The sequence below is a fragment of the Dasypus novemcinctus genome, chromosome 3 (assembly GCF_030445035.2).
Source record: "Dasypus novemcinctus isolate mDasNov1 chromosome 3, mDasNov1.1.hap2, whole genome shotgun sequence".
In the NCBI taxonomy this organism is placed as follows: domain Eukaryota; kingdom Metazoa; phylum Chordata; class Mammalia; order Cingulata; family Dasypodidae; genus Dasypus; species Dasypus novemcinctus.
In genome coordinates, this window is record NC_080675.1 from 17,238,983 (window position 1) to 17,262,387 (window position 23,405).

General features: G+C 39.6%; 1 protein-coding gene across 1 annotated transcript in view; it reads left to right on the forward strand.

The window, feature by feature from the left end:
* The first annotated feature begins 2,681 nt into the window (after nucleotides 1-2,681).
* Nucleotides 2,682-23,405, forward strand: part of NRDE2 (NRDE-2, necessary for RNA interference, domain containing) — a 45,801-nt gene continuing 25,077 nt past the window's right edge. The window contains exons 1-4 of the mRNA XM_004476062.5: nucleotides 2,682-2,902; nucleotides 13,322-13,430; nucleotides 14,665-14,898; nucleotides 18,411-18,560. Coding sequence (XP_004476119.2) covers nucleotides 2,839-2,902; nucleotides 13,322-13,430; nucleotides 14,665-14,898; nucleotides 18,411-18,560 — 557 coding nt within the window. The 5' untranslated portion in view covers nucleotides 2,682-2,838. The remainder of the gene's footprint in view (nucleotides 2,903-13,321; nucleotides 13,431-14,664; nucleotides 14,899-18,410; nucleotides 18,561-23,405) is intronic.

Below are 23,405 nucleotides of genomic sequence, written 5' to 3' on the forward strand. Positions count from 1 at the left end.
AATAAATCTATAAAAAGAAAAAAAGGAGCTGTGACTTTAAGAGCCAAGTCTTCCAGCACCAATAATTGCAAACGATGTCAGTAAACTGCTGTCTTTGCCCAAGGACAGCCTGGCCATGTATAATGACCTGCTTTCACCATTGTAATATCACATAGAACAATTCCAGTGCCATAAAAATGCCCTAAGTTCCACCTGTTCTTCCCTGCCCCTCCTCTCAGAACCTCTGGTAACCACTATCTTTAGATCAGTGTTGCAAGTTTGTCCATCATTATTACAATACTAGAAGTCTAATCAGTTTTCATTATTGATTATCGTTGTACTTCTCGCTTTGGGCCAGAATTGTTTGTTGAAATGTTCCTATGTACTGTTTGCACATAGTTTAGTGACTTTGTCAAATAGATGTTTAGCAAAGCTTTGCCTTTATTATTTTCATCATTTCAATAATAATAAAAAACAGACAAAGAAGAAAATTCTTCACCTCTCAATCTCTCTCTGTTTCCCCTGCTGTACATAGCTGCTATTTTTGGTTATTCTTGCACATTTATTTATTTATTTATTAAGCAATTTTATTGAGATACATTCAAATACCACATGATATATCTAAAGTGTGTAATCAATGGCTTTAGTATAATTACAATGTTGTGCATTCATCATCACAAAAATTTTTAGAATTATTTCATTACTCCAATCAGCATGCCTTCCCTAACCCTACATAACTACTAATCAAATTTTATCTTTATAAATTGATTTATATTTACACTTTATCTAAATGGAATTATACAATATGTTACACAATATATTTAATTCATAGTAACACAATCATATAGAATTTGTCCTTTTGTGTCTGGCAAGCTTCACTCAACATAATGTCCTACAGGTTCATCCATGTTGTCATATGCTTCACTACTTTGTTTCTCACAGCTGCGTAATATTCCATCATGTGAATAGACCACAGTTTGTTTATCCATTTATCAGTTGATGGACATCTTGGTTGTTTCCAACTTTCAGCAATCATGAATAATACCGTTATGAACATTGGTGTTTCATGCCACTGCTCTCAGTTCTTCTGGGTATATACCCAGCAGTGTTATTGCAGGGTCACGTGGCAAATCTATATTCAACTTTTTTAGGAACTGCCAAACAGTCCTCTACAGTGGCTGTACCATTCTGCATTCCCACCAACAGTGAATAAGTGTTCCTATCTTTCCAGGTCCTCTCCATCCCCAGGTAGTACCCCCATTATAAAAGCCATCAGATTCTCTGCATCAGCCCCCTCTTTGTCAAACGAATACAGATGTGCTAAAATTTTGCATAAGCTTTGAATTGCAACTTAAAATCAGGAATCTAAATCATTAACTCTACTACACGCTTTAAATTGTTCTTAAGCCAAATTCTCTTACACATGTGTGAGTACACAAAATACCCAATATGCCCAGATTCCTTCATGTCCCAGAAACATTATGGTTTTCATTCTCTTAAACCTTTCATATAATTCTTCCTTTTCTGGGTGGGAAGATATGATGCATTGGGGAAGACTTATCATCCTAGTCACCAGTGGTAATCCACTAAAGAAAGCAGATGCTGCCCAGTTGATTGAGGTAACTTAGAATTAGAGATTTGAGCAGGACCTGGAGTTTTAAAGCTCCAGACGCTAAGCTCATTTTCATAGGTGTTTTGTCTAAGGACCTTCAGAGCTTGAAAGCTTTGATTTTGGAGCTCACTAATTCTCACAAAGGTCTGCACCTACCACAGGAAGATAGATTAGATTAAATTGATTAGATTTGCATTTCTTTTTAACGTATTTCCTATCTAACTAAAGATCTTTGAACTCCCAGAGACCCTAAGAAATATATTTTCATTCATCTATTTTCAGCTGTATTAGATACTTTAATATATCTCTAATATATAAGAACTTTAATATGTAACCACAGTGCCATTAGTACATCAAACAGAATTAACAATAAGTATTGATGTCATCTAATTCTCTGTCCACCTTCCTATTTCTCCATCTGTCTCAAAAAAGGTCTTTTAACAATTTGTCCAATCAGAATCACAATGAGGCTATTGCTTTTGGTTGATGCCACTAAGATCTTTTAATCTATAGCAATTTCCTGCCTGCTTAAAGCCATCAATTATTGAAGAAACCGGGTCATTTGTTTTCTTTTGATTTCCCACATTCTGGATTTGGTTGATTGCTTCAAGATAGCATGAAGTCTTTAGTTTGTCCTCTACCCTTGATTAGATTCAGGCTTGATTAGATTCAGATTCAATTAATATTATTTTGGTCAAGAATACTTCATAGGCTGTATTTTCTAGTTAGCAAAGACATTTGACCTTGATGGAACCTCACATTCTTTCCTAATCCTAGGATATTTAAAATTGCAGCCTGGTTGAGTTTGGAAATTTCACATGGCTTTGGGTTAGATGCACATTATATTCTGATTTAATCTCAACATTTAGCAGATGAGAAACTGACGCTTAGACTTCGATTAAATTTGACCCAGTTTGTAAGCGATGATGAGAGTTCCGGAGTTGGGGGGTGGAATCCCAGCACCGACCTGCCAACACCTTTCTGTTCAGTTTCATTACGTTTTCAGATCCCCGCATTTTCTGGTTCTCAATGAAGCCCTGCAGTTCCCGCCCTGCTTACGTAGCCCCGCCCCGCCCACAGAGCCCCGCCCACGGAGCCCCGGCTCGCCCCGCCCGGTTGGGAGTCCAGCGGGGGTGAGAGCGGGCTAAACCACACTTCCCAGAGTTCATCGCATCCGCAGAGGCCATACTGGCGCTCGCTTGTCGGCGCCATTTCTGTAGAGGGGAACGGCGGTGAGGCCTGTGGTCATGGCGTTATTCCCGGCCTTTGCGGGCGTCAGTGAGGCCGCTGACATCGGGAGTTCCAGAAAAGGTAAGCTTATAAAAGGGCCGAAGGGGGCACTCATCGGGCTTAGGGTGCGGTTTCTCGAGGCCCGGCCTTTTCGGCCTTTGCCTTGGATTTGTTTATCCACTTGTATCCCAACATTCTCCGCGGCACTGCAAAGCCTTCTGGGAAGGGTTCCTGGGTTTACCTCGGTTACTCCGGGGGCCCAAAGGCAGGGGTGGAGGGTCAGAGGTTTAGAGTTATGGAACGGGGAAGAAAAATGGCAAAGAGACCCTGGAGCTGGAACTTCGGTATTACCGGATTGTCGGATCCCACTCTTCCTCTGAGCCGTAGTTACTTCATTTGTAAAATGAGAATAATGACTCTGTGCATCTCAACGAGACGACTCCTGCAAATGTTGGGTGTTACTACAGTTTCCTTCCCTTACTGTTTTATTTATTTCTGAGTAGTTTATTGGATTCATGAGATAGAGGATTAGGATACAAATTCCAAAGCAACAGTTTCTGCTCTCCAGTCGGCACAGTCCATAGGGAAAAGAATGAACGTTTATTTGTTAAAGCCCTACCGTGTGCCAGGTTATGGCTTTGCATATTCTATTTAAGCCTCAGACATTCCTAGGAGGTGTGCAATGTTAAAAAATTTCACACAATGAATTCTTTTTAAAAGAAATTAATCCTAATTATGCATAATTATGTCGCACAGCCCAGTTGTGTCAGGCCCTCTGTTATGTCCTCTCAAAGCTCCTATACTTCCCTTGCAGCACTTCTCACAATTGTGAATAATCTTTAAAAACACAATCAGTATGATACTATTCTCCTTTTGCTAGACCTGTAATCTCCATGTGGTCAGAGATCCAGGTTGTCTATTCATTGCAGAGTACTAGCTCAAATCCAGAATTTAGTAGTGCTCAATAAACGTTTGTTGAATGTACAAACCAGTAGAAGATACTTAATAAATACTTCTTGTATGACTGCTTGAAACCACCCAAAAAATAACTGATTGCACAAGGTGAACTACAGCAATAATGACTGTAATAGGAGGGTCAAAGAAAGCTTTTATGTAGGAGCTAACTTTTGGGATGGGTTTTCAAAGAGGGTAGGATTTGGAAAACACAGATAGTGGAATGGCATTCCAGAACCTGTTAAGGGTCAAAGGCATGTGGGGAGGAGGGCGTGAAACCTGTACAGGAAACTTTCATAGTCTAGTTTGGTTGGAAATATAGTGGCATAAAGAGGAAAATGGGAAATGTGGTGGTGAGGGAGGGTAGTTACTTGAATAACAGGCTAAGGGTTTATCCTTCTGTTTTGGGAGGAACACATTGAAGGTTTGCAACAGAATGTTACTCTTGACATTTGTATCACTTAAACTATTAATCAGGGCTCTTTTTTTTTTTTAATATCTAAATGTATACTATATTTAAAAGGCATGATACTCTTTCCACGCTTAGTTCTTCTTTTTCTCATAATGTGCAGCAGGTAGGAAGATCTCGCTCAGGTTGCTCCAGAAACCCCATGGGAGTAAATGTTCTGGTAGACTCGGGGCTCTGCTGACGGGGGTCTTGATGAGTGGAGGCACTGCTGGCACCGAGCCCAGCCCCCCTGTACCACTCATTCGTGGTCTGGTTGGTGATGGCCAATTTTTGTTTTAATTGAAGGGGTAATATGTGTAAAACATGGATATTTTATCTAATTATAATTATAATTTTAAAAATTTGAATCTATTTACGGCGATTCCTTCCTCCATTTATCCTATCCATAGGAGAAATGAATTAAAGCTTTTTAACTAGTGATGGAGAAATATAGTTATGTAATAATAAACTTACCACAAAAACGATTTCAGCTTAAAGTGTTCAGTGATGATTCATTATATTATTTTCTGTTAAATTATCCTGAAAATTTAGATCTGCTGGGTTCTTCTAGATACTTACCTGTTTCCTATTAGACAGTAGTTCTAAAGTGGTTTTTCTGCCTGATCCTTCTACACTTCTTCCTTGCTTAGATGGGTGTATATGTGATAAAATATATGATAGAATGCTAATTTCTGGGCAAGTTCAAACGGTTACTTATTTACTATCCTGCAGGGGCAAAAGATTTGTCAGAATGCTTATCTTAAACCCTAGGCATTTTGTGTTCTGCTGGGATTCGCCATAATATGTTACATCCTGCTTAATATTGACACAATTATCTAAATACATATTTGGTTTCTATAAGGAACTTTAAATTTGTGAGGGTGTAAGTAAATGTCGAACAGGACTTTACAGTATCATTAACAAAGCATCTAAGCATCTTTTAATCTCGGGAAACTTACCCAGTTAAAGTTGTTAAAATTAATTTAACAGAGTGGATGTGGCTTAAGTAGTTGAGTGCCTGCCTCCCACATGGGAGGTCCTGGTGCCTCCTAAAGAAAACAAAAAAACAACGAACAGACAGCAAAAAAAGAGTAAAAACAAAATGAGCAGACAAAAAGCAAACAACGAGCAAACAAATGAGGGAGCCAACTCAGGGAAGCTGGTCTGGCTCAGTGGTTGAGCACTTGCCTCCTGCACACGAGGTCCCAGGTTCAATCCCCGTCTCAGTACCTGAAAAAAAAAATTAACAATTCACATTAATTATTTGAACAGTTAAAGTTATGATTAAATAAAAGTGCTGCGTGAGCAGAGACCTTATCCCACATCTGCCTTGTTTACCACTGTGTTCTCAGTGACTGCATCTGAGCTTGGGCATGCAGTAGATACTCAATAATTTAGTCTTTACTGATTAAATATACATTTATAATGAAGAATGGAATTATAACGGTTGTACTTAATACCTAGATAATGGCTTAATTTTGAAGTTTTCAAGGTCCTTCATCTGTTCAGTAAATTAGGTGGTGGGGTTATAAAGATGTAATGATATGTAAGGATCCTCATTCACTTTTTTCATTCAACATATATTTATTGAGTCCACTTACTTTGTGCAACCCACCATGCCAGGTGTTGAGAATACAGGAATGAACAGACATGGTTCCTGCCCTCATGTTGCTTATTATTTGAAAAGGGGATGGGTAGGTGTTCTGGAGACCTGGGTGAAATAATTGTAAACACTTTGGGTGTATTTGGTTGGTAGAATATTTTGATATAATTTAATTTTTCTTTTGTTCTGTCCTCATTCCCTAGAGTGTCACAGAGTCATTATTACTAACTTGGTCCCTATATGCATTTTTTTAAAATTAGAAAAGTTGTAGGTTTACGGAAAAATCATGTGAAAAGTACAGAGTTCTCCTTTGCCCCCTCCCACACGGTTGTCCGTGTTTGCATTATTGTGGTACCTTTCTTACCAATGAAGAAACAATATTATAATTATACAATTAACTGTAGTCCTTAGTTTGCATAGGGTTCACAGTTTGTGTTGTACAGTTCTATGGGGTTTTTTTTATTGTTTTTTTAAAAAATTTTCACGTTGTGAAAATTGCCATCATGGCCTCTTACACAAAGTACAAGGAGAATTTAGGAAAGTCAGCTCCTTAGTTGAAGAGATCAGTAGTGCGGTGGTCTGGTGGAGGGAACTAGATTGAAGATCCCCAGATCCAGGTTCAGATGTGTGTCCTTGGCCAGGTGCCTTCACCTTCACCTCTTCCGACCTCTGATAATCTGGTCTCCAGGCGGTTCTCCAGAGAGCCTTCCCAGGCCCAGCCCTTCTTTGGAATCCAGAGTATCCCATTTTCTATTCCACATGTTGGACTTCTATGAAAGATTTTGTTTGAACTGTGACTTCCATGGCTAAAGAATGTTTGAAAGTCTCTGGACTAGATGATCTCTAAAATCCCTCCCAGGTCTAACATCCATGACTATTACTTCTGATATTCCATACATATTCACTGCTAACTGCTTGCCAAGTAAAATTACCTTATTCCCCCACAGAAGGTCCTTTGATTGAGATAAAGGTCACACATAGAGTGAGTGTTGATTCTGGTTCAAAATCCAAGAGTGCTAGTTCTTCATACGCTACTTTTCTCAGTGGTCCTATATGGCAAATCCTTAATTATGTCCTTCAAGCCTTGTACCTTCTGAAGGATTTTGGAGAGTTGCAATTTTTTTTGCTGTTTTGATATCTGTGTTTCTTTACGTTTTCCCGAAATTGTTATCACCATCTAGAACACTTAATGTAAAAATATACTGGGATTGTTTTAGAGCATTTCTCCCTGTGTGCTGTTTGTTACATAATTTTTCGCTTTTCCTTCCCTTGTTCATGGTAGAACATGGTTATTGTGAAAATAATTGTGGTATTACTGAGCAACAGGATCTGTTTTCACATACCTCTTGCCAGGAATTAAGCCCAAAGGAAGGGAACCAACATCAAAAGATAAAAGGAAAAGATAGAAGAAAGATGGCATGGACAGTAGTTTGTTTAGCACTTATTAGGTATGACCTTACAAAATACTTAATCCTAGTTTCCTCTTTTATAAAGTGGAAATCACATTACCTCCCATAGAGAGTTGTTGTGAGGATTAAAAGATACAAAGGATGTGAAGTGCTTAGCCTGGTGCTTGGTTTACATTAGGCACTTAGTAAATTATAATCCCTCTCTTCCTTCCCTTTTTCCCTGTGCTTCTTACTGTACCTTTCCTCCTCAGGAATTTTCCTTTTGTCCTTCCTCTTATTTCCCCACAAATATTTATTGAACACCTACTACAAGCACGTATTGCATGATCTCATTTATAGGAAGTAAGAATAGGCAAATCTCTAAAGATAGAAAATAGTGGCTGCAGGTGAGGGTGGGGAGTGACTGCTAATAGGTAGGAAGTTTCTCTTTGGAATGATGAAAATGTTCTAACTTATATTATGGTGATGGTTGTGCAACTCTGTACTAAAAACCATTGAACTAAATTCTGTAAAAAGGTGACCTTTCTGGTATATAAAGTGTATTTCAGGAAAACTTAAAAAATACAATTACTCTCCTTTCATCTCTTCAGTGGTTTCATGGGTTTTTTCCTCCTCAACCTGTGAATGTGCTCTGGGCTCTCAATCGTAAAACAAAACAGGACAAAATAAAGACCCCTCCTTGGGGAGGGGGTAGCTCAGTGGTTGATCTCCTACTTCCCATGTACGAGCCGGATTCAGTATTCCATGCCTCCCAGAAACCAAACCAACGAACCAAACAAAAAGCAAAAACAAAAACTTTCCTTGGGCCCTTTTGCTACATCCTGGTTTGTTTGTTTTTCTTCTTTTTTTCCTGTTCCTGACCTCTGTTAAAACTTGTCTCTTGGCTTCTGGGCCACCATTTTTCTCCTACCAAAAAAAATATGTGTGCAGCACTGAGCTAGGCACTTTATATACATTTTGTTGCCTCTGAGCCAGGTATTATTATCCCCATTTGTTGTAAGAAAGCTGAGGCAAGGGCAAGCAATAAATGGCCACGCTGGGGTAGGAGTCTTCTCCCTGGGCACACTGCCTGCCTTCTGGAGGCTCTTAGTCCCTACACAAATGCCTCTTCCTCTGCCTGTCCCTGGGCTGTCTTACCTGCCTCTTGGATGTGGGTTGCCCTCTATATTAGTCAACCAAAGGGGTGCTGATGCAAAATACCAGAAACTGGTTGGTTTTTGTAAAGGGTATTTATTTGGGGTAGGAGCTTGCAGATAGCAGGCCGTAAAGCATAAGTTACTTCCCTCACTAAAGTCTATTTTCACGTGTTGGAGCAAGATGGCTGCTGACGGCTGCAAAGGTTGAGGCTTCCTGGGTTCCTCCCTTCCAGGATCTTGCTTCTCTCTGGGTTCAAGGTTCCTTTCTTCCCAGGGCTTGCTTCTTCTTGGGCTCAGGGTTTCTCTCTTCATGGGGCTGGCTTCTCTTTCTTCTATGAGCTTACTTCCTGGGGCTCCAGCTTTAAGGCTTCAGCATCAAACTCCAACATCAAAAACCCTCAACTCTGTCCTTGCCATGCCTTTAACTGTGAGTTCACCAAGGGTTGAGGACTCAATGCCCTAATGACATTGCCCAATCAAAGCCCTAGTCATAACTTAATCATGCCCAAGTACAGACCAGATTGCAAACATAATCCAATATCTATTTTTTGGAATTTGTAACCATATCAAACTGCTATACCATCTCCATGTCTAGTCTAGGTTGCTCTCCCGTACACCCCACAGAGTACCCAGATACAGCCAGATATATCTGGTTGAATCCCTCATTCTGTCCTGCCTCCCAAAGAAATTGCAGACTACCTTCCCAGAATGCGCAGAGCTACTCTTCAGTCAGAGTTCCTTGAGTTGTGCTCCACTCTTAGAATGCCCATGGTGCCTACTGGACGGTGCCCTCCTGGGGGTGCTGCAGGCAGTTTGCTCCATCTGTACCTGCAACTCTTCTTGGAGCACAGCCTCAGGGATTACTGCCCATCATTAGTGTTCAGTCCCTTCTTTGATTTCCAGTCCCCTTCTGGGTAATTCTAAATTATTTTTCTGCCATTCTAAACCCTTTGTGACTTAACCACCCTGCCTTTTCAGCATCTTCTCTTGCTACTTCCCACTGCCTCCCCACGTTATTCTGTCAGGTCATTAGATTCCTGAACAAGCCATGTCTCTTATGTCTGCATCTTGGTCCACACTCTTCCCTGGAATGAAAACCTTTCCTCCAGGAGGTATTACCCCTGGAGTAATTACTGCCCCTTCCCGGGAATGAATATCTTTCCTCTCCTAGCAACTCCTGCTAGGCCAGCTGAAGTGCTCTCTCCTCCAGGAAGCCTTCTTCACTCATCCCATCCCCCACAGGCCCCTGTATACACCCCTTGCCCCAGTTACTTAGGTGGTCCTTCTCTTGTGCCACTATATTCCCTCTGCTCACCTTTAGTTCAACACTTGTCAAACCTATTATAACTGTTGTACCCACTGACTCCTAACATTAGACTGGGTGCGCCATGAGAGTTGAGGACTCTTTTCATCTTGGTGTGACACTTTCTCAGTAAGTGGTTATCAAGTGATTAGATAACTGTGCTTTAAATGAAAACTGGGGCTTTGATGCATATGTGGCATGCATGTTATAGCTAAATGAATCTTTTAAAATTCTGCTTTCATTTGGCTTGAGCTTCTCTGTAGTTTAACCCCTTAGTTTACAAATGAGTAAATGGAGGCCTGTGGAGGAAAGTGATTTTCTCTAAGTGACACAGTGAGTTTTCCACTTGATACCATCTAAGTGGATGACATCTAGCCCCTACCCACCTTTCTGGCCCTTTCCTCCCCTCCTCAGTGGGCTCGCTTGCCTCAGTGTGGACATCTCTGCTCATGCGCATGGCGAGTACTGCCCTCTCTCCACCCCACCCACAACACTCCTTGAAGCCCTTGCCTGCCTTTCTCTAAGGTTCCTCATACCTCTTAAGATCCAGCTCACCACAGTTCTTTAAAAGTCTCTCCTGACCTTACCAGCATGTAGAATTTATTTTTATCCCTTCTAGCTCTTCTAAAGACACTTATAGCTTGTTCAAGACCTTCCATTTTGGGTAGGGGTTTTATTTTGTTTTACTTCTTACTGAGGTATAATATATACATACCCATATAGAAAAGTTCATGTAGCATAAGAGCAGATATTGATGAATAAAAAAATTCACTTCAGGGGAACGGATGTGGCTCAAGTGATTGAGCAACTGCTTCCCCCATGGGAGGTCCTGGGTTCAGTTCCCAGCCCCCAGTACCTCAAAAAAAAATTCTTTTTTCAGTTCAAAAACTGAACCCACTTGTAATCACCACTCATATCAAGAAATGTAACTTTGCCAAAATCCTACAAGCCATACAAGGTGGTTTTTGGGGGGATGGGTTGTTATGGGTCTTGTCTCCTAAATACATCACATACGTTCCATGTCTTTGCTCATGTCTGTACATAGTTTGAAATGCCTTCACCTTCTCAGGTTTTCAGAATCCTTCCTGTTCATTGCTTCAGGCCCCGCTTCAGCCCACCTTCTTTCTAAGCTTTTTCTGACTCCTCCAGCTCACTCAGCTCCCTTCCTTGTCTACTCTAGCTGGCATTTCTTTAATGCTTTTACTGTTTGCATAATATGTTCATTACTTCTTCATGCTATGTGATGAGTCTTACACTTTTACTTGACTCTTTTTTATCTTTCTTTCTTTCTTTTATTTATTATTTATTTGACCCTGGACATTCTTTTAGTTTTTACAAATTTGATGTCTCGTTCCCGCAAATAAATTTTGAACTTCTTGAGGACAGGGACCACTAGTAAATGAATCACCAGATTTCGTCTAAAAATTATATCTACCTGAATTCTTTTAAAGGCATTATTATAAATGCCTTTTGTCTTCCTGTGAAACATTATAGCAGAAAAGTCAGAAAATTGTTTAGGAATAGTACAATGTAGAGAAGTTAGAAAACACGGATAAGCAGAAGAAACATTTTATGCACCCAGTTTCACCACCCACAGATAATCATTATTAACAACTTATATTATTTTTGCACTAATCAGAAATATCTGATTGAATTTAAAATTTTAGAGGTTAATTGTATGGCTTGCTGCTCATACTTAGGAAGAACAGATACTGAGAGCAGACCACAGGCATGGCTGGTTAGGTACCGCAGGAGACACTGCACTTCAGGAGACCAGCCTTCTGGGGGCTAGTAGGAGCCACAGTGTAAGTAGTTAAGTAACAAAGCTACAGCAGGGTAAACATTGTCATTTTAGATGCCTGTTTTAATTTCCAGTAGAGTTGCACAGATAATTTTTTTTTAAATTTCTAAAAAGAAGTATTGTTATACAGAAAGGTTTATATTAAGTTACTGTATTAACATAGAACATGGAAATTTTTTCTAAAGATCTTAATCTTCTGTAATAATATTAGGTTGGTGCAAAATGAATTGTGTTTTTGGACTGAATTTTAAATCATTGTAACTAGGCTCAAACACATCTTTAGTAATCAAAATAGGAACTATTATTATCACATTTTTGCCAATGAGAAATGTTTGTTTACTCTTTTATCGTAAAAATCCATGCTTTGGAATTGGATGAACTCTTGGAAAGCATTTTCTGCATCCTGCTGGTTGTGGAAGTGTTCTCCCTGCAAAAAATTGTTGAGATGCTTGAAGAAGTGGTAGTTGGTTGGCGAGAGGTCAGGTGAATATGGCGGACATGCCGTTGGGTGTTGTCGTGGAAAGGAATTGGGCCCTTTTTGTTGACCAGTGCCAGCTGCAGGCAGTTTTTGGTGCATGTCATTGATTTGCGGAGCATACCTCTCAGATGTAATGGTTTCACTGGGATTCAGAAAGCTTTAGTGGATCAGACCAGCAACAGATCACCAAGCAATGACCATGACTTTGTTTGGTGCAAGTTTGGCTTTGGGGAGTGCTTTGGAGCGTCATCTTGGTCCAACCACTGCGCTGGTCATCGCTGGTTGTAGTATAAAATCCACTCTTCCTCGCACGTCACAATCCCGTTGAGAAATGGTTCCTTGTTGTGTAGAATACGAGAAGACAATACTTCAAAACAACGATTTTTAAAATTTTTCGTCAGCTCATTAGGCACCCACTTATCAAGCTTTTTCATCTTTCCAATTTGCTTCAAATGTTGAATGACTGTAGAACAATGTTCAGTTCTTCGGCAACTTCTCTGTATTTGTAAGAGGATCATGTAGTTGTAGGAAGATCAGCTTCAATGATTGCTCTAATTGGTCGTTGTCAACGTCCGATGGCCAGCCACTACGATCCTCATCTTCAAGGCTCTTGTCTCCTTTGCAAAATTTCTTGAACCACAACTGCACTTGTACATTCGTTAGCAGTTCCTGGGCAAATGCGTTGTTGGTGTTGCAAGTTGTCTCCAATGCTTTATGACCCATTTTGAACACAAATAAGAAAATCACTCGAATTTGCTTTTTGTCTAATATCATTTCCATAGTCTAAAATAAATAGAAAATAAACAGCAAGTAATAAGTCATTAGCAAAAAAACATAAAGCAAGAAATGCACATTAAAATGATGTGTAACATAAACACATTTATTTAAGAATATATTCCAGTATCAAACGGCAAATTTCAACAATGCAAAACCGTAATTACTTTTGCACCAACCTAATATTAGGCATGATGGGCTTTTATGCATTTTTTTTTTTAACTCATAGAAATTGCCTAAATTAAATTTGAGGTAATTAAAACCTAATGCTTTGGAAGCTTCCACACATTAGGCAAAGTATGGATGGAGTACTTAAAGCCTTGTTACCTTTTAGGTCACATTTGTTAGATGGTTTTTGCTTAAGCTGCAGTCTGATATCACAAGAGAATTCCAGGTCTTAAATATTTTAGTGTGTTAAACCTATCTGCCCTATGAAATAAAAATTTCATGGATTCCCTGCTGCTTCTGTGGACTGTTCAAAATGTTTGGCTGACATTGGCTGTGAATTAGGATGTCAACTGGTAAGATGGATTTCCTCATTGGAAATCATATTGAGCCAATTTCATTGATCTTTTTTCCCTTTTGTGTGTGCAGAATTAGACTGGCTGAGCAACCCGAGCTTTTGTGTTGGAGCGATAACGTCACAGAGCCAACAAACTGAAGAGGCCACAGCCCTTATTTCTGAGGGGTCACTGCAGAGGAGGTATTTTTTTTTTTTTTTTTTGATAGATGCATCAGTCTTTGTCAGGGTACTATCTGGAGCTTAGCTCAAATGATGCTCCTTAGAAAGCTCTGCGATGGAAGGACTAAGTAAAACTTCCTTTTATTTAAAGTAATGAGGTGATGTTTTATTGCCTATTTTCCCTTACCTCACTCCTATTGATTATTCCTTTTTTTTTGCATTACAGTGGCAAGTACATGACCCAGTGTCTATAATTAGGCCGTGAGGGAAATGGCATCATTGGGATTCCTAACTAACTTTACTAACCTCATTATTAACCTTTAGATTATAATTCATGTATTCCCGTAGTGGCATTTTTGATATTTTTGTAAAGATAAAAGGCACTTATAGTATAAAACATGATAAATTCATATGAAAACTTTGGATAAGGCAAAATTGCACACATCTCTATGCATCTGTGAAGGAGTTTTGTTGTAGATCCGTGAATTGAGAAATGAGCTGTCTCTCAAACATAAACTAAATGGGCCCACTAATATGATTGAACGCTGCTAAGCCCTATACCCTGATGGTATAAGAAGCCTTTGGAAATTCAGGACAGTTGATGCCTAAGAGGGACTTTTTTGTTTGTTTGTTTTTAAGAGGTCCCAGGAATTAAACCCAGGAACTTGTACATGGGAAGTAGGTGCTCAACCATTGAGCTACATCTGCCCCCTAATAAGAGTTGGTTTTGTTTGTTTGTTTTTGTTTTCTTAGGAGGTACCAGGGATCAAACCCAGGACCTTTTACAGTGGAAGCTCAACCACTTCAGCTATATCCACTCCCCAAGAGGGATTTGTTTGTAGATGTTTCAGTAATGCAAAAGCGAATTAATTCTTTCTCTTTTCTCTTTTCTTTTTTCTTTTTCTGGCAGTAAGGACATGCTAATAACTGGACTAAAAATAAACTTTTTATAATGTTAAAAAATACTCCACTTGATAAAATAACTGATAGATTACTTCCACTTAAAGATGTATACATATGAAAGTATAGGTGTAGAAACTATTAAAATTAGAATTTATTCACCTGGCTTTATTTTAGGTTCAAGTCTAAGTTTTTTAAGGTAAACTGTAATCCAGGAAGCTGCTTATTAACATATAGACAAATAATAAGTCGATGTAAGCATTTGTAGAGTACCCTCTTACATTTTGTTTACTTGTTTATTATTTTTCCCTACCTCTCCTTTGAAAAGAATTCTAATGTTGTTTTCCTCAACTAGGAGTCCTTTGAAATCAGAGCCTTCAGATGAAAGTAACACTAACAAAAAACTCAAACAAACAAGCAGAAAAAAGAAGAAAGAGAAAAAGAAAAAAAGGAAGCATCAGCACCACAAGAAAACCAAGAGAAAACGTGGGCAGTCGAGTAGCAGTGGATCTGAACCAGATACTGACTCTGAAAGGGACACTTCTTCCAGAAGCATCAGAGACAGTAAGAAGGAATGTGAGAAACTGAAGTAGGTTTTCTGTTCTCATATAACTATGATGTTTTAAGTGTTGAGTTTTTCTCCTTCAATTGTTCTCACGAGTTAGACTTGTGGCATATATATATATATATGATTAAGACAAAACATCCTTGGGGATTTTTGAAAGATGGCAGGGTAGATGTGCGACACGATGGATCCGTGAGCCAGTTCAGGACGTAGTTAGGTTTCATCTATGGGCCTCCACATTTAAGAGAAAGGTCTTATTTCTCTCCCTTCAGATGTCTTCCTTTCACTCCTTCCTCCATCAGCCACTGTGCGCACACACAGCCCTCCTCTGGTTCAGGTTCATATAGCAATGAAAATAATCATTGCTTTTGTTCTTTTCATTTTCTTACCATTTTGTATTGTTTAGCTCCATTGTGTTCAAGGTATAGACTAGCTCATGACCACAGTATTTTCTTTCCTTGGGGGTTTTATTCCTCTCCCCTTTACCCACTTGTCTGTCTTGGGCATATTGTTCAAGCCGTTCGATAGAACTGTCACAGAGCAGGTACTCGACGATGCCTTTTCCTTTCTGCTTAGTCCAACATCCTCCTCCATAGAGAGGCACTTTGCCCACAGACTGAACAGCTGGTAGAGGAGGGATAGGGCTTGTTTACCCCCCATAGTGGGTTTGTAGGTGAAACTGCCTGAGTTATTGCTCGTTTAACTTTTTCTTTTCTTTACTCATCCTGTCCAGAAGAGAGAAAATTTAAGTACCTCTATAGGGCATATTTTTTAAAAGCAAGTGCTGGTCTTTAGGGATTATTTACTTTCGTTCTGTGTTTGGAAGTCCTGTTGATGTCAGTGAGAGCTCTGCACATGGAGCAAGTCTGGAATCCTGCCCTTAGTGTTTCCATCAGAAAGGCAAACACAGCAGTCTTCTGGGATCCTTCTGGCGTCAGATCAGAGTTGGAGAGCCCTGCAAGCTCCATGGCTCAGAGGATCCAGGTTGACTTAGCCCTCTGTGTAGCTCACATGTTAGACCTGTAACCCAAGTTTTCTTTTAGAAGGGAAAAATAAAAGAGTGAACCAAAAAACATTCTGATTTTTGAGGACGGGAACCATGCTTGCCTTGCTCACCACCGTATACCCAGTGCTTTGCACAGGCCTCATACAGAGTATGAGCCATACCGATATCTTTGTTACATGAATGAATAAGTATATTATTGGTATTCTTGCTTTTTAGAATGTCTTCAAAGCAAAATACATTAACCATTGAATATTCTGAAAATTCTCCTTTTGGCAAGTAGTCCTTTTTTATAGCTGAGGAAAATGAGTCTTAAGGGATTTCCTAAAATCGCACAAGAACTATTAGAAGTTGCAAAGTACCTATTTTCAGCTGATGCTTAATGATGTTAGAGGTGATTTTGATAGTTTTTTTATAACGTTTTTAAGTGTGTTGAGGTTATGCTTTTTAACCAAAAGCCCTGTTAAGATCAAAATTGATTGTTGATCTCTTCATTTACCTTCTTGCCATTAGCTTCTGTGTTCTTTTCCTGAGAAGGTTACCTGGAAGAATTGTTTGTTTCCACATGGACTAGGACTAAGATAGGTCTGAGGGGAGCAGGTATAGCTCAGTGGCTGAGCACCCATCAGCTTCCTTCTTTCAAGGTCCTGGGTTCAATAACCTGTCCTGGTACCTCCAAAAAAAAATATGAGTTGTGAGAATCTTTCCATGATGTCAGCAAAGTGGGTTCTTAAAGAGTAGTACATCATATGGGACTCTATTTCAGGGCTATGGAGGAACAATTTCCTTGGTTTTCCCTCAGGAGTAGATCACCAGCAGTCAGTATACTTTTGTTTATTCCAGAGGCTGCAGCCACTAATTGACTTTGTTTCCTAGGATGAGCTTTTCTTCACCTGGGTGGAGGCAGGCTCTTCCTTGCATATAGCTCAGACCACAGTACCCAGTATTGGAGGGATAAAGCTTGTTTAACCCTCACAGTGAGTTTGCATCTGGCCCTTTATTTTTCTTCCATTTGGCTTTCTATTTCTTCCTGGCATGCATCCCTCTCTTTCTAGTGGGCTCTCCCTCCCTTCTCTGCCTCTTACAGTTTTTATAGACCGAAAACCCTCCATAGTTGTTCTGAAGGGGAATCTGTTTAAATCACTGTTTATTTTAACCTGAGATTCATCATTCAACAGATATTTAGTATGTAGCTGCTTTGTGTCCCTGAAATGCCATTCCTTTGAATTCTCAGCCAAGAGTGATTTAGAAGCTTCCGGAATCTTTATTTATCTGGGCAGAGCCAAAAAGCAAAGATACAACAACAGTTAATGGCTTTTGTGACTGCTTTGGCAGCTTCTTGTATAAGCAGCATTATGAACTGATTTTCTTTAGAGGAAGAAAGATGTTAGACGTTAGAAAAACCTTCCCTCCTTCTCACTTAACTCCTAGGGGCGTAATTCCATTTGTACCTGCGATGAAAATCTGCCAGCTCACAAGTTGGTTCAGAGAGATAAGTAAGGGTTTTGTATTAAGTGGACTGCTCAGATTTAACCTTGATGTAGGAAGTCCATGTGTATAGGATAGACACACTACATAGAGCCCAGAATACAAAAACTGGGCAGATCACATGAAAGTTAACATTTCAGACTAAACAACTGAGGAATGTGGCTCCCCCCCACTTTTTCTTTCTCATTTTTTAAAAAGTTTTGAATCAGGGAAGGGGATGTGGCTCAAGTCATAGAGCTTCTGCATACCATATAGGAGGACCCAGGTTTGATCCCTGGGGCCTCCTGGTGAAAAAGAAGAAGAGAAAGCGTGCCCGTGCGGCGAGCCAGTACCCACGTGAGTGCCCTCATGGTGAGCCAGTACAAGTGAGTCACGCAGCAAGATGATGACGCATCAAAAGAGAGACAAGGGGAGAGTCAAGGTGAAGCGCAGCAGCGACCAGGAACTGAGGTGGCACAATTGACAGGGAACCTCTCTCCCCATCAGAGGTCTCCAGGATCGAATCCCAGTGAATCCTAGAGGAGGAAAAAATGAGAAGACAACACAGATAGCAAAAAACAGCAGGGTGTGGGAGGAGGGGGCGGGGAATAAGTGAATAAATCTTAAAAAAAAAAGTTTTGAATCAGAATAACGTATCTGAGCATATGTTAGGTGAAGTAAGGGTAGCTCACTTAGTTCCCTCTGCCTATAGCAGGATTTTTAAAAAATTATTTTTTTAAAGAAAAAAGTTTATAAATACAGTTGCAAGTCAAGTTACATTTATTTAAATGGAAGACTTTAGAACATGTCTACCCATTAGGTTAATTTTTGAAATAAGATGACTTCTTTAGTGGTGACAGTTTGTGCTTTATTTTTAAAAATTCTTTTCCCAGAGCAGGAATCTTCTTCCCAGCTCTGTGGCATGCATACATTTTATATACTTGTGTGTGTTAGATGCCATGAGGGGTTTAAAATGTTGAATGTTCATATTTCTGAAAATGCTAAATCTGTAACTGGAAGATTTCTAAAGTGTCTCTCCCTTTTTCTTCCTCACTGCCTCTAACAGTCAAGAAAATGATGCTACTGCTCATGTTGGACATCGGTCTGTATGGCTTGAGGACATTCAGGCTCTGACAAGAGAGTACTTCAGAACAGATAAGAAACCGGATCCTGCAAACTGGGAGTATAAGTCTCTCTACCGAGGGGATATAGCAAGGTACCCTGCCAAACTCCTTCTCAGCACTGTCTTGTCTGTCTGTCTGTCTCTCTCTTATGGATTCTTTTGGGTTTTATCCATTGCTAAGTTCTTTAGGCACATGCCTTTTCTCACATACACCAGGGTCCATTTCAGATTTACCTTATTTCTCCATAGTGCCTGTCCTAGTTGGTGTCCATTAAATATTCATTGATTGAATGAGTCTAAAAATACCTTGCAATAATTAATTATGACACAGTGTCCAGAAACCATTTGATCTGATCTATAAGCCATTTAAAGAAATTGCAAAAGCCTTTTATTTATCCAGTCCCCACATATGCTGTTTAAAAAATAACATTAAATTGTGATGTTTTCAAAATGTTTCCACACACCCCTGGATAGCCATGAAAATAGGTGTATTTGCTTCAGTAATGAGTTTGAACTTTCCCCCTCTGATCTGTCATTCAAAAAATATTTGAGTACTTACTAGACCCTTTCAACACTTAGTACTTTTTAAAAAACTTTTGGGAACATAAAGAACTGTAATACACAATCTGGGTTCCCAAAGAGCCAGTGGGAAATGAAAAAGGTAGACAGTCGTGGAATATAAGACCAATAAGAGGAGGCCTTTCAGAGCATCATAAATCTTTATAGGCTACTTACTTTATAAATATCAGTTTCCATTACTTTGCTATACCTCCAACTTTTAATCATGCTTACATTCATTATAACATACCTCACCACATAAGCAATGCCCACTAAAATTTATGATGAGTTTCTATCAGTTATTTGTTAGTGCGTATTTATATCCACATACTGTAATAAAATCTCGTGGCTAATAGTAAATGACTAAAAATATTCCCCCCAAGGTGGAATTCACTGCCTGTGAGCAATGAAGGAAGGACGAAAAGCAGAGAGCTTGGTGTCTGTGTGATTTCTTAAGGACCCTGTTCACAAAAGGGGAGCAGAGGAGATGATGGGAAAGAGTGAGGGCTGGCCCAGGTGAGGTGGAGGCAGTTTCCTGGGAGCTATCAGATGGAGGCATCTCCCCCCTGCCTCCTTTACCTCACATTATTTTATTGTGACAATTGTCAAATATACAGCAAATTTGAATTTTACAGTGAACACTCGTATGCCCCCCACCTACATACTATTATCACCATTTTACTTTACTTGCTTTATCACATGTCTTCCTATCCATCCATCTATCCATATCCTTATCAGTCCAGACATCTATTATTCTAACTTATTTTTTTCATGCATTTCAAAGTAAGTTGCAGACATCAGTATTCTGCCCCTTAAATATAAGTTTCAGCATACATATAATTAACTAAAAAAATTAAATCATTTTTTCTTTTGATATGAAATTTCATGCAGTGTAATGTTCAGGTGTTAAGTGTACATTGACTTAATTTTAACAGATGCATATACCTGTGTAACCCCTATGAAAACTTGACCCCAAAATTTTCCTCATTCCTCTTTCTGGTCAGTCTGTACCCCCCACCACCCCAGACGCAATCACAGCTCTAATTTGTGTGTGTGTTTTTTTTTTTAAGATTTATTTATTTATTTCTCTCCCCTTCCTCCCCCTCCCTGCCCTAGTTGTCTGTTCTCTGTGTCTATTTGCTGCATGTTCTTCTTTGTCTGCTTCTGTTGTTGTCAGCGGCAGGGGAATCTGTGTTTCCTTTTGTTGCGTCATCTTGTTGTGTCAGCTCCCTGTGTGTGCGGCGCCATTCCTAGGCAGGCTGCACTTTCTTTTGCGCTGGGCGGCTCTCCTTATGGGGTGCACTCCTTGCATCTGGGGCTGCCCTATGCGGGGACACCCCTGCGTGGCAGGGCACTCCTTGTGCACATCAGCACTGCGCATGGGCCAGCTCCACATGGGTCAGGGAGGTCCAGGGTTTGAACCGTGGACCTCCCGTGTGGTAGACAGACGTTCTGTCCATTGGGCCAAGTCCGCTTCCCACAGCTCTAATTTGTTTCCACTATTGACTAGTTTTGCCTCGCCTAGAGTTTCATATAAATGGAGTCATGCAGTGTTTGCTCTTTTGTGTCTAGTTTCTTTCACTCAGCACAGTGTTTTTGAGGTTCATCCATGTTGTGGCATTTCTTAGTTTCTTCCTTTTTGTTGTTGGTAGTATTCCATTGTGTACCAATTGTATACTACCGTTTGTTTATCCAGTCTCCCATTGACAGACACCTGGGCTTTTTTCCAGTATTTGGCTGTTATGAATAAAACTGCTGTGAACATTTGTGCGCAAGTCTTTGTGTAGATATGTGGTTGCCTCTTTCTTGGGTAAATACCTAGAAACGCTGGGTCATAGGGTAGGTCTAAGTTTAGTTTTTTTAAGAAACTGCCAGACCTAATCCCAAAGTACTTCTATCATTTTACATTCCCACCAACGGAGTGTGAGAGTCCTGGTTACTCCAGGGTTGCTCATCAACATTCATTGTTGTCTGTCTTTAATTTTAGCCACTCTTGGTGATTTTGTAGCATGTTGTTTTAATTTGCAATTCTTTGTTGACTAATAATATATACTGCTTTTTTAAACAAATCAATTTTATTGATACATATTAATAAAGCATACAGTTTATTCAAAGTGGTATTTGGTATAATCACATATTTGTGCATTTATCACTTCAATCATTATTAAAGCATTTTCATTATTTTAATAATAATAAACAAAAAACAGACAAACAAAATTCCTTACCTCGCAATCTCCCTTTCCCCTGCTGTACATAGCTGCTATTTCTGGCTATTCTTGCACAACTTTTTGTTTATTAAGCAGTTGTGTTTTTTTTGTTGTTGTTTAGTGCTTTATTTATTTAGCAGTTTTATTGAGTTATATTCATATACCGTATGATATATCCAATATGTATAATCAATTTTTTTTTAAGCTGGTAAAAAGTTCTTTATTGTAAAATTATAAGATAAATAGAAAAATATGAGCCATCTATATTTTGTCTACAAGAGACCCACTTCAGACATAGGGGCACAACCAGGTTAAAAGTAAAAGGTTGGAAAAAGGTATTCCATGCAAACAATAACCAAAAAAAGAGCTGAAGTAGACCAGATAATGTAAAATAACAATGTAATAGTATGTGAACAATAACTACTCAGTGCAGCCAGTGAATTGTTCCTGTGGTCAGTATTCTGTAATTTTTCTCATTCAAAATAAACACTTGCTTTTAATTGAGAAGGACTGGAGAAGAGAGAGATTTTTGGATACTTCATTTTTCCTTAACTCTTTCTTATTCATACTCTTCAATTAAAATATTCTATCTGGATCAATAATATTTAGCATGACTACTGTTGAACAAGATTTTGAGTTTTTCTGCCTCATAAAATTATGAGTTGGCAAATTTTTATCTGCTGTAATTCATTTCAGTAAGATGTGAAGAATTCCCAAATAGGAATTTGACTATCTAGAAAGAATTATGGCCTATGGAAATTAAGTAACTAAACTAATAATATATTTCTTTCTTTTTTTTTAAAGATTTATTTTTATTTCTCCCCCTTCCCCCCCCCCCATTGTCTGCTCTCTTTGTCATTTGCTGTGTGTTCTTCTGCATCTGCTTGTATCATCAGGCAGCACTGGGAACCTGTGTCTCTTTTGTTTTGTCATCTTGCTGCATCAGCTTCAATGTGTGCAGCGCCATACATGCTTTGTTCACATGGTGTGGCTCTTCTTGCGGGGCGCATTCCTTGCGTGTGGGGCTCCCCTATGCGGGAGACACCCCCGCATGGCACGGCACTCCTTGCGCATGGCAGCACTGCGCGTGGGCCAGCTCATCACATGGGTCAGGAGGCCCTGGGTTTGAATCCTGGGCATCCTATATGGTAGGCAAATGCTCTATCGGTTGAGCCACGTCCGCCTTCCCCAATAATATATTTCATTCTTAGAGATTATTATGTCTAAAAGTTAGAACTGTAATATAAAAATTAGAATTATGTTACTATTAATTTCTACTGTATTTGAATTATTATTTACAAATGTTTGTTACTGTGCTATCTATTTTTTGTAATAGATTATATTAAATCTAATCTGGCCTCGTACACTCTTTTAAAATGTGTAATTTGGGAAACGGATGTGGCTCAGCCAACTGGGCTCCTGTCTACCATGTAGGAAGTCCAGGATTCAATGCCCAGGGCCTCCTGGTGAGGGCAAGCTGGCCCACGTGAAGTGCCATCCCACGCAGGAATGTCACCCCATCCGTGCAGGAGTGCCACCCTGCTTGGGAATGCCACCCAGCACAGGAAAGCCACCCCACGCAGGAGTGCCAGGTGACACAGAGAGCTGGCGCAGGAAGACGACGCAACAAGAGAAACAGAGGATAGAAAATACGAAGACATAGCAGAACAGGGAGTTGAGGTGGCGCAAGAGAGTAATCGCCTCTCTCCTACTCAGGAAGGTCCTAGGATTGGTTCCTGGAGCCGCCTAATGAGAATACAAGCAGACACAGAAGAACACACAGTGAATGGACAGAGAGAGCAGACAACGAGGGGAATGGGGGCAGGAGGAAATGGGAGAAATAAATAAATTTTTAAAAAATAAGTAAAATGTGTAATTTCTTTCAGTCTGTTTTTTGATGTATACGTTTTTGTGTGCTTATTGATCATGTATATATCTTCTGTGACATTTCATTTCAGCTCTCTTGCCCATTTTCTTGGTTGGGTTGTTTGTATGACATACATATTTTTCCTACCTTTTGCCTGTGCACGTATTGAGCAGTCATGTATTGGTAATTCTGGGGATGCCTGTATGTTCCATGAGAACATTTTATAACCCAACCTCTTTTGCTCAAAAGTAGAAAATATCCAAATATAATATTATTTGATGGACCTCAGTTCAAGATTTAAGTTCT